Below are 12039 nucleotides of genomic sequence, written 5' to 3'. Positions count from 1 at the left end.
TTCCCTTACTTGAGTGGGAAGCTTCAATGTTTCATACAACCTGGAAGATTTGAGACTTCTTGAGACTTTCGGAGAGGAAAAGAAAAACTGATGTACTGGAAGCTTTGGGCATGTGCATCACAGAGCGTTCAAGACAAAGGAGGCCTCGGGCCCTTGTTACTGAACTCAGATGAGCGCCCCGCGCCCAGCCCCAGCCCCAGCTCTGATATTCCTGGAAGTGAAACCCTGACTGTGTGATGTTCTGAAAACCATCGAGAGAGAACTTTAAATGGAGAGAAGGGAAACAACCCTTTAAAAAATCATTTTTTATTCATTAAAAATTGGGATTTTTTAAGGAAAAGCACGTCAAATCTGTTGCTGTTAATGGTGCTAATTAAGAGAACTGGATGTCAATTATTTAGTTTTTCAAAAATCCATTACAGGAAAAAGATGAAAACCAATGCTGTTAAAATTGCTCTTGATGTGGGTCCTGTAACATCTCCATGTCAAGTCATTTGTGGAATCACTACCTTTAAATGTCCCTTCCTTTTATGGAGGGAGGGATTTTGACCTGTTCCCTGAGGTGATAGACCACATTATTGACCCACCTTTCCGGGTAGCGTAATAATTATTATAACATTATTTTGAATCCTGGGAATTGCTCCTCCTTAACACATTTTTTTTTTTTTAATCGTGTTGAAAGTGACAAGGGGAAGCAGGAAATTATCAGGAGGAAACATAAGTTCTGGGTTTTATCTGCTGTCACATTTTTTGACCGGACCGCCAGGAAAACGAAGCCACAAACACGGCTACTAGCCTAGACGAGGCAGTCTTGGGGAATGTATTCTTGCAAAACGTGTTCTCCAACTTTCCCGAACCGCGCTCGGGTAAGCGGGGCGCCCTGGGAAGAGGTACCCGGGGCGGGGGGGACGCCCGGTCCGTACGTACCCACGACGGTGAGTAGCATGTTGTCCAGCAGCAGCGCGAGGAACACGATGAACAGGATGAGCTTCCGCGAGTGACGGCTCTCCTGCAGCCAGCGGAGCAGTGCCAGGTCGCTCAGGGCCATGGCTCCGGGGCTCGGCTCCGGGGCTCGGCTGCGGGCGCGGCGCGCGGTCGGTCAGGGGCTCTGCCGGGCTGGGGGCTCCCCCAACCCCAGGGCCCAGACTTCGCCCGGCCCGGCCGCCGAAGGGGCGCTCAGGGAGCGGCGCGCACCGGGCGGCGCCGGATGGTCCCGGGCGTCCCACCCTCGGCTTACCTTTGGCGAGCGCGTTCTCACCGGCACCTGCGCTCCTTGTTAATAACGCCCGCGAACGCCGTCTGGGCCAGATCCTGGGGGCCGCCCGGCTCTCCGCTGCCCCCGCGGGTCCCACTTCACCCGCTGCGCGCTCGGAAAGTGCCGCAGGACCCCTGCGCACCGTGCGTCCTGCGCCCCGGGTTTCCCGGGACGCCCTGGAGCCCCGTGCGCGGCGCCTCGGGGGGCTTCCCCCGCCCTCGGCCGGGCCCCGCTCTCCCCCGCGCCCCGGGCGGCTATCCGTCCCCAGCGCCGAGCCCCGCGGGCAGGGAGCGGGGTCGGCGTTACCTCGGGTGGTCTGCGGCTGCCTGCCCCGGCCGCCGTGGGCTCCGTCCGTCCGGGCGGCTCCGGGTCGCAGTCTCCGCCCCAGCGCCCGGCGGCCGCCGCTCAGTTTACCGGGTCTGGCTCTGACGTCAGGGCCGGCGGGGGCGGGGGGCTGGGGCGCCCCGGCCTCCTCCCTCCCGCGCCGTCACTGTGTCGGAGTAGCCACCGCCTTCCTTTCCCCGCCAGGCCCCCGACCAGGTTCTGAGCCCGGGTCCTAAGGTCGCCCCGTCCTGAGCAGACCCTCGCCCCTGTCCCTGCACTTGGCCGTGAGCCCTGGGAACCCGGGCCCGGGTGAAGTGGATGGGTCGCAGAGGGAGGATGTCAAAAGCCCCAGGGCGAGGGGTCAAGGATCCCGGGGTGAAGGGTCAGGGGCCAAGATAAGGAGTCAGGGATTAGTGGTTTCATCTGGCCCAATTAGGAGCTGAAGCTCTCTTTGAGCCTCCCTGTTCCTGAAATTGGCCGTTGAGGACATGAAGGCTAGTGAGTGTGCCAGGGAAAGAGGTCTTAGGGTGTTGGGAGCCGGGGACCGATCTCTTTCCTGGAGAAGCCACTCTGCACCCCACCACCCCTCCCGTCTCCCACCTCGGGATCCCCTCCCGTCTCCCACCTCGGGATCATGATGCGGGGTGCCACTTGGAGTCTTTGGCCATCGGGTCCTCGGGTACCCTCCAGATGGTGATGTGGAAACAGGGGGAAAGGGGACGTCTCTCAGTGTCACCCCACAGAGAGAGTGGGGTTCTGAGGGCCCCAGGCGCTGAATCCAGTTATCATAAAATAAGACCATGTCACCCTGAGCAGGGGACACTGGAGAATAGGTGAGTGCCTGGCACCTTAGTAAAAGGGCTTAGGGGGCAGCTGCCCCAGGCCCTGTGTGCTGTAGTCCTCTCCCCTCAGCGTTTTCCCCAGGGATTCTGTTTAACAAGATGGTTGAAACAGGCAAAGTGCCTGCCTGTGGCTGACCTGGAGCTGTCGTCCTCACCACCAAGGAGTAGGAGCCCACCTTTGATCTCCAAGTCCCTCCATTTTACAAACAGAAGAGAAACAAACAGACATGCCCCAGACAGAGCTGGAGCTTTGAAGACCCTTCTAGGGGGCGGGAGGAGCAGGAGTTGTTTTCTTGGAGAGCCACTTGGAATAAATGTTATCAGCTGTAGCCTCAGCAGTAGAGTCTGGCCTTGTTTTATTAATGCTTCCTTGTCAGCTGGAGACTGCTTAGAGCAGCAGGGGGATGTGTAGGGCTCCCCACTCTCTGCACCTCCTTACTTCCTTCCCGAAACCCCCCTGTGCTGCCCCCGATGTGAGAAAAATGGTTGGATAAGTAAGTAGGTCAGTAACATGCGGACTCCGGGATGTCCCAGGATATGTGCAACTTAAATATTAAACAGGGAGGAGAGAAGGAAAACCACTTAGGAGGAGAGAACAGATGGCAGGGAGCTGTTTCAGCTGGCTGTGAAGGGTATCACGCTCATGGGGTGCCCCAAAGTGCCCGGAGTTTCAGAATAAAGACACAGGTCCTGCCCCTGTGCCCCCTGGGCAGAGAGGCGTCATGGTTAAGGGCTCTTGTCAGGATGCCTGGGTCCCAGTCCACTACGTCCTTGATTGGTGACCTTGGGCACATTATGTATCCTCTCTGTGCCTTAGTTTCTCCATCTCTGCAATGGGGATGCCAACTGGACATACTGCAGGGTTGTTGTGAGGATTAAGTGGGGATCCACAGTCATCCCTTAACACAGTGCCTGGCACAAAGTGAGAGTCGGCGTCCACCATTCATCCATCCAACAAATATTTGTTGAGCTTTTAGTACATGCCAGGCACTGTGGTTGATACTGGAGAGACATTAACGGCCCAAAGAGACAAAATACCCATCCTTGGGGTGCTTACACATTCTGGTAGCAACACCACAACAGTGAACACAGGAAGCCACACCAACTCCAGCCCAGCCAGCTGGAGGAATATGGCACTAGGGAAAATGCCAATACCTGTGCTCCCTCCTCCTGATCTCTGCCACCACCCCTAGAGCACCATGGCCTATAACAGTGTCTTCAAACTTCTTGTTGACACCCCCAAAGAGTTTTTAAAAAGATAGGTATGCCTCACACTTTTCTCAGTTGACATCTAAAATATTCTTTTATCATAAATTTTAATAGTTTAGGGATATATTATGTAAATTCACCTTTATATATAAAACCATTATAACTCTCTTTTAAATGTACCCAATGAATCATAAAACTACCATATTATATTTAAAAATACTAACAAGTTTCTCTTTAACACTCAAAAAATTTACATTGTTTCCTTTATGCCTTCAAAGTATATTTTCTGTCTGCTTTCAACAGAATTTTATCCAACTGTAATGTTTTTATTATTTAAATCCAGTATTCACCACCTTTATTATATGAACTGCAACAAATATATGAATATGCATTAGCTTTTTAAAATTTTCTTATGGCCATAAGGTTCTAAGTTCTAAGGTTCTCTCTAAAATTGTGTTATTATAACAATTAGTAGTAGTATATAAATGATAAAGCCTCATATAATATGAATTTTGATAAATATTAAACACAAAAAGGAACACTGTATTAGAAGTGCATTACCTAATGAGATGGGTGGAGAGAGGATTTTTGGAGCCTTAGAAGAAGAGAAACTATATTGTTTTTACGCCTCAGAACAATGTAACCCAGCAAAATGGTAAGAGTAAGGTTGGGTGGGAGGTAAGCCTTTCCTCGTCAACTGAGAGACGGGAGATTGTTGAAAGGGGAGGTGATAAAAGAGAATCCTCGTGTCTCTACCTGGGTCCATCTTAGCCAGATCAATTTTTAAATACAGGACATATGGAAATTGAGGGTCTCCTATGGCTTGGAAAGTCTTCATACATACCCAGTGTCCTGAAGTGGCAGGTTGAGGAACCAACCTGGGAGGCCCTGCCTGATCTGGGACTTTGGGACTCTGTAGCCTCTTATTCAACTCAGCCCCTGCCTTTCCCCTCCAGCCACACTGGTTCCTCAGGACCTTTGCACGTTCTGGTTCCTCAGGACCTTTGCACATTCTCTGCCTAGGAATTTTTTTCCTCTTCCTCTTCTAGTTATCTCCTTCTCGTTCTTCATTACCAGCCCTAGTGCCACTTCTTAGGAGGAGCCACACTTTCATGGACATCCCCCCAAGTATCAGACAGGTCCCCTTCTCTTATAAATCCTCATGGAACTGTTACTTCCTCCGGAAGATGTCTGTCCATGAGGAACAATACTCACATAAGTGTGATCAGTTATCTCTGTCTCCCTAGGTTATCAGGACTGGGGATACTCTTCTTGGTCATCACTGAGGTCCCAGAACACAGCTGATGCTCATTAAATACCTGCAAAGAGGATGTGCTCTGGGTAAGTCGGGTTCCCTTCTGAAGCGGAGCCATGGGGACCAGAGAGAGAAGCGCCTTTGCTGGAAGGCAAAGGTTACACCTCCCCCCACCAGAGGCCACTCCTGCGGGACCAGGCTTTGAGGAAGCCCCCTAGTGAACACAATATTTATTTGCTCTTCCTGGGCACTCAGACTGGTGAGCTCAACCACCTTTTTCAAACACTAGGGACTGGGAAGATACAAAGGTACCACCAGGGTTGACTTTTTTTCACTAAATTTCAATATTTAGGAAAAGTAAGGCATGGAACTTTCTGGAACATAGCAGTTATTTGAAATAGGCATTATTTGAGATAAACTAACATGAGTTTAAGCTATGAATAGCATCCCGATTGGGTCACTTTTACACTTCTGTGAATTGGGGCATGTTACTTAACTTTTATGTGCCTCCGCTTCTCATCTGTCACTCAAGCATGATAAGAGGGCCCCCTGACAGAGTTGTTTTGGGGATCAAGGGAGATGATCCTTGCATAGTGCCTGGCACATAGCAGAGGCTCACACTTTAAGTGTTCCCTGGCCTCGGGAAAGTGAAAGTGCTGATATGTAGGAGGTGCAGCTGGTCTGTGGGGAAAATCCTCAGGTGCTCCCCCAACCAGAGAACTTGGAAATAATGAAAACAAACTTATGACCTGGACATTATGCTGTGAAATGCAAACAATGGATCACAGCAGAAATGAACAATAGCATCCTGAAGAGACACAATGGTTCGTGGGCCAGCAAAACCTGATACGCTGGTTAACACATGGGTAGAGAAAGGAGGTGGAGTACCCAGGGGAGAGCCAGGCACAGGGTAGAGCAGGCTGTTCGTAGATAGAGGAAGCCCCAATGGCTCCCAAGCTCATGAAGAGACACTCAGACCCACTAGTGATCAGAGAAATGCCAATTAAAATGAGAGGGAGATGCAGCGCTACACCCATTGGACTGGCAACAACTAGGAAGTTGGGTAAATGCCATATGTTGGTGAAGATGTGAGGAAATGGGGATGCTTTCCTTGGTGGTGAGTGGGAACTGGTGCAGCCTTTCTGGAGAGCAATCAGGAGTGCTTGGTGGGATTAGGTCAGCACGCACCCTCTCTCTGATCCAGTCTACGACTCGGGGAAATCCCTAAGGGGGAAGAACTAGGGTAGGCGTTGCAGTGTTTCTGGTGGCAGTGGGACGTTAGAGGCAACCTCCGTTTCCATCACGAGGGAATAAATAATTGAAATGAGGATGCTTGTGGTGGAGTGCCATGTAGATGGGATTAACCTGCGTGTCTGTGCACAGATTTTCCTAAGTCTTGAGTATGAAGGAAGGAGGAGGAGAGCAAGTTCTGTAACAAGATTGCATGTTAGTTCAGTAAAAGCACACAGGGCACCACTTATTTTGGAGGTTTCATTCCTATTCAAGGGTCCGTATTAAGCCCCTCGGAGTGGGTGCCTTTGTAGAGAAGGGGCCGAGGAGTGAGCATCTGGGATGAAGTGGGAAAGTGGAAAAAAAGTGGAAATAAACCAAGAAATGGACCTTGCAAGGACCAATGATGATAGTACACTCAGAGCTGAGACAGGTGATCAACTCAACTCCCTGTGCACGTGGTTCCCCCCAAAGGGGGCTGTGGCCTGTGGATGCCTAGAGAAGTCAAAGCCTTTCAGTACAGAGTTGGCTGTTCTGAGCGGCATAGGCTGTACGTGGGTTTTATCTCCTGGGGCAGGCAGGGCTGTGCTCTGTTTCAAGCCAGACTGACAGGAAATGAGAGCAGATGGAAACCAAGGTCCAGGAAAGAACGGAAAGCATCAGAAAAAGTAAGCTCTCTGGCTAAATGCAAAACACACAGGTGGTTTTCTGTTTTATTTTGTTTTGTTTTTTTGCCTTTTCCCTCTTATTTTCTTTATAAACTTTTAACTGTTTAAAATTATAACAATTGAGGGATTTATGGCACGGGTAGGTATATCATTTATAACAACTATAACTTAAAGGACAAGGTTGGTTGTGGGGCTATAAAGCAGCCAGATTCCTGTATTTTATGTGACGTGGTATATTATTAACTGTAAATGGACTGTAAAATGTCAAAGTTGTGTATTGTAATCTCTAGGGCAACCACTGTATAAGTAATACAAAGAAGAATAAATAGCTAACAGGAAAATTAAAATTAAATGGAATTCTGTAAAGTATTCAAATACTTGTAAAAGGCAGGAAAGGAGGAACAGATGAGAAAAAAAAAATCCCAGAGGAATCAAGCAGAAAACAAAAAATAAAATGATAGATTGAAATCCAACTATATTAACAATTACATTGTGTTCAGGGACACACGATTAAAGGACAGAAATTGTCAGAATGGATTTTTAAAAAAATAGTCCCACCTCTATGCTGTCTATAGGAGACTCTTTAAATGTAATACACAGGCAGGTTGAAAGTAAATAGATGAAAAAAATACACCATGCAAACTGTAAGCATAAGAGGGCTGAAGTGACTACATTAGTATCAGATAAAATAGATTTCGAAACAACACTTTAAATGGTGACATAAAGAAGGAGATATCATAATGACAAAAGTGATTAATTCAATAGAAGACCTAAGAATCATAATGTGTATACACCCAACAGTAGAGCTTCAAAATGTATGAAACAAAACCAGACAGAATTAACGAGAGAAAAAGACAATTTCACAATCCAAATTGGGGAATCTAACACCTAGACCAAAAAATCAGCAATACAGAATATCAGAATGATGCCATCAACCACCTTGGTTTAATTGATATTTATTTAGCCTGAACAAATAGCAGACTTCACATTCTTTTAAAGTGTTCATGGAAGGTCTCTCTGCCAGGAGCTATCTCATTCAGAGAGGGTTTTTTTTCTCTTTGAAGCCAGCTCTACTGCTGTTGAACACACATACAGAGAGTGAGGACACAGTTTTTTTTTTTTTAATGCATTTTATTTTTATTCTTTTCTGAGTTCTTCCGCATACTGCAAAAGCACATTTTCTGTATGAAATTGAACCAAATCTACTGTTCTGGTTTTAAGACAGAATGGCAAAGCAAATGTCAATTTACTTGAAGGAGGCCTTGCTGATGGCCAATGAAATTAAGCCATAGATGCTCTAACTTAATAATTCAATCACTGAATTAACTGGCTTCATGCAGCACTATCTGTAAAATGCGGGTCTCCAGGTTTGGCCACTTTGATAGAATCACTAACCTGTCCGAGGACATTTGCTGTAATTAGAGGCTGCAGAGGAGCCAGCCAGCTGTTAAGGGTAACGTTTCATCAGCTTTATGCCTTGATTCTCCACTCTCACCTGGACTTTTCAGTCATCCCCAGTGGCTACTCCAATGGCCACCCAGCCCTCCCACAGTCCAGCCTCCTCACCAGCTCAAGGGAGTTTCAGAACACCAGGGTGGTCACGCTACTTACTCCCTGTCTAAACCTTCAGCGGCCTTGCACTTGGAATAATGTCAAATGTCTTCAGTGTGGCCCAACGGGAAGTGCCTGGTCCAGCCTCGACCACTGCTCCATCTTCATTTGCCACATTGCTCTTGACTCTGATCTAAAATTGGATTCCCTTATAATTATCTGGGCTCTCATATGCCTTCAGATATCTTTGTGTATCACGAGGGTCCCAGCATTGCAGCCTGAGGAGCCCTGGCCCGGAGGCCCTTCCCAGCCTGGGTCATGCAGCCTCCATGCATCTTATGCCACTTGGCCCCTGCCTTCCCCCTCCAGCCACAGAGGGCTCCTTTCAGTAGGGTTCCCTGCTTCAGGGCCTTTGCACTCTCCATTCCTTCTGCCTGCGAAGCTCTTCCTCTCCCTCTTGGTCTGATTATCTTTCTCATTCCTAGTCTCCCATCTGTTCATACATCCTTCTCACCCCAGAGCCTTTGCTCAGGCCATTTATGCTGCCTAGAATGTCCTTCCCTCTTACCCCTTTTAACTAGTTAGTTCCCCCTTAGCCTTTATGTCTCAGGTCAAGACACAGGTAGGTTGAAAGTAAATGGATGGAGAGGTATTTCTTCCCAGGGAAGTCATCCCTGACCCCTATGCATTTGTCCCCTGTACTATATTGATAGGTCCCTAAACCTTTCATTCCCGGTACTTTTCATTATAATCACAATTTTACTGATGAGACTGTAATTAATGTCTGACTTCTATATCCCTCCGCCACGCAAGCTGAGGCCAGGGCAGGGCCTCTGGCGTCTTGCTCCCCGCGTCATCCCCCCAGAACCTCACACTGCCTGGCACAAAGTATCAACAAAAGCAGCGTTTGACTCAGGTTTCCCTGATCACTTAAGCAGTGAGCGCCCTCTGGGGATAACTCGAGGAATTGACCTCTATTCTCACAGGCTGTATAGAGACAGCAAAGTGCTATGTCCAGTCCAGCTCACGTCCTTTGCAGAAGTGACGTCCTTCACCTGCACTGTCCACCCCCTTTCTTCTACCTACCCAAGCCCCTGCCTCCTCCTACCTGGTTGGGGTTGAAAAACTTTTTTCCCACTATCCCACCAACTCACCAAAAAACCCACTCAATTTATGATCCCATAAGGAATTGCCATCTCTGCTTGTTTAACAAGCCTCAAATAATTGAGTCATTTCATGCCCCCTCCCTCCCCAGCAGTTACCTGCAGCCATCCCGCCCCCAGCTCTAGCCCCTCAGCCTCTGTTCCTTCCTGACTCTGAGTCTTTGCTTAGGCAGATCCATCCACCTTGGGAAGGGGAGCCGAGCCAGAAGCCAAACGCCCAGATGTCATCACGTGGTCACGTTTTCACCATCAAAGCTGAAGGCTCACGGCCATGGGACAGGCGTCCTCTACCTCTGTAGAATGGCTCCTCTTTCCTCCTAAGACCCCCCCAATCCCAGTCACCACCTCCTGCACAAGCAGCCCCCTCACCCGCTCCCTGGCACCAGGTACTGCCTCCAATCCATCGGTGACTCAGCGGATCTCAATGAACCACTGCTTCCAACGAGCCCCTCCCCAGCCCAAGAGCCTGAGGTGGCTCCCTAATGCTCCTGTCTAAACCCTTCTGCCTACGTTCTAGGGTCGTCCACAATCCACCCACTGCACCCCCAGCTCCCACCCTCTGCTCCAATCAGACTGGCCTCCTCAGTGCCCCAGCAACAGACATTATTCACATTCTCCTCATCCCTCTGACTCTGCAAATCTTATTCCTAGCCCGAGAGCCCAACTCAAGTGCTCTGTCCCCACAAAGTCAAGCCTGGGATGACCCACAGCCCGTCCTGGGCCGCTACCTCCAAGAATACACAAAGCCCTGATAGCCTGTCCCCCAGAACATTTACCAGCCAGCGCTCTTCCGCAGTAGGTCCATCTGGGCTCATTCTTTTTCTTTTTTCCACCTGGGTCATTCGCCCCTTGATGGCAAGGGAAGTGATTCCTTCCTCTCTGTCTCCCCCAGGAGGGCTTGCACTGTGCACTGTACAGAGTAGACCCCTGGGACCGGCATCAGGGAGGAGCCTGGGGCCAGAGCCTTCTGCCCCAGTGGGCAGAAGGCTCAGTGTCCTCATCCGCACAGGCAGTGGATGGACCGGCTAGACCTGCCCTGTCCAGCCCAGGAGCCACTCACCACCCATGGCCCTGGAGCGCTTGAAATGCCACAGGCCGAAGTGAGATGTGCTATAAGTACAAAACCTGCTGTATGGCACAGGGAGCTCAGCTTGGTGCTCCGTGATGACCTAGATGGGTGGGATGGGAGGGGATATATGTATACATAGAGCTGGTGCACTTCATTGGACAGCAGAAACTAACACAACATTGTAAAGCAATTATACTCCAATAAAAAAATATGAAAAAAAAACCCAAAAAATACACACGGAGTTTCAAAGACTTAGTATGAAAAAAATGTAAAGAGTTTCATTAATGTTTTGTATTGTTACATGCTTAAACAATATCTTAGATACATTAGGTTAAATAAAATATATTATTAAAACTAATTTCACCTGTTGCTTTTTACTTTTTTAAAACATGGCTGCTAGAAATTAAATTACCTACATGGCTGGAGTTTGTGGCTCATGTTATATTTCTACTGGATAGTGTGGGGATAGAACATCAGTGCTGGAAGGGGCCTCGGATGTTATTGAGTCTAATGGCTGCCTTTTCCACGCGAGAAAGCAGACTCAGAGAGGGGTAGAGGCTTGCCCAAAGCCACACCACGTGTGAGGTCCGGGCAGTGAAGACTAGAGCTCTGCTTCCCGGGCCTTCGTGGCTTGGGGGCAGCTGGAGGGGCCGACAGGTGGGTGCCCACAGGTAGTCCTCAGCAGCAGAGGACGCTAGAAGGGACTTGGGAGGCTCCTCCCGCCCACTCAGGGCTGTCTTTGCCCACTTGCTATGCTGACTGCATGCTGACTGCACACCCAGACATCTGCAGGGCAGGAGATTTTAGTGGATAATCAATAGTCCAATAAGGCCGACTGCAAAGCCCCAAACCTAATTATTTTGTTCAGAAACTTGTCTGTAACTAAAAGGCATCTGAGAAATCACTGTCACCATCTCTGAGGGGGAAGAGAAATCCAGTCATTATGTCCAATTGGATTTACATTGACTGTTGTCTTGTTGTAGAAGATGTTGTCTCCCTGCAAAACCAGTGTTTGGGTGCCACAGGGACACACACACACACACACATACACACTCACACACACAGATACATACACATGTATGCATACGTACACACACTCACACACATACATACACACACATAAACACAAACACACACACACGGGAGAGCTGTCTCTTTTCTAGGAGCCTTTGGGAAGGTTCTGGTCCACCATTTTTGCACAGGTGGCCAGAGCTGCTGTTAACCTGGGTGACTTTCTGGGTCTTATTTTTGAGGTTCCAGATTTTGCCACCCTAATTCCTCTGAGGAGAGTAGAAAACGAATCCCTTTAAAATGGCAGCATGGAGAGACTGAATATCTTCTGCAACCCCAGGCATTTGCCAAACCCCCTAAATGAGAGAAAATACTTGAGGATGAGAAATCTTTTGAAAATTAGTTAAGACATTTGCATGTCAAGTCACTTGTGTGACTTTAGAATTGCAATAGGAAAAATCT

The 12039-nt window shown here is 48.8% G+C and overlaps 1 protein-coding gene across 1 annotated transcript in view; it reads right to left on the bottom strand.

Annotated features, from left to right (window-relative positions):
• The window catches only part of SLC18A2 (solute carrier family 18 member A2), a 39745-nt gene extending 38115 nt beyond the window's left edge, over positions 1-1630 (bottom strand). The window contains exons 1-2 of the mRNA XM_082407257.1: positions 1562-1630; positions 928-1076 (exon numbers count right to left, since the gene is read on the bottom strand). Coding sequence (XP_082263383.1) covers positions 928-1048 — 121 coding nt within the window. The 5' untranslated portion in view covers positions 1049-1076; positions 1562-1630. The remainder of the gene's footprint in view (positions 1-927; positions 1077-1561) is intronic.
• Positions 1631-12039: the final 10409 nt, after the last annotated feature.

This window comes from Balaenoptera borealis, assembly GCF_965194805.1.
Source record: "Balaenoptera borealis genome assembly, chromosome: 10".
Taxonomy (NCBI): Eukaryota; Metazoa; Chordata; class Mammalia; order Artiodactyla; family Balaenopteridae; genus Balaenoptera; species Balaenoptera borealis.
Note: the sequence above shows the minus strand (reverse complement) of the source record. Positions and strands in the feature narration are given on the sequence as shown.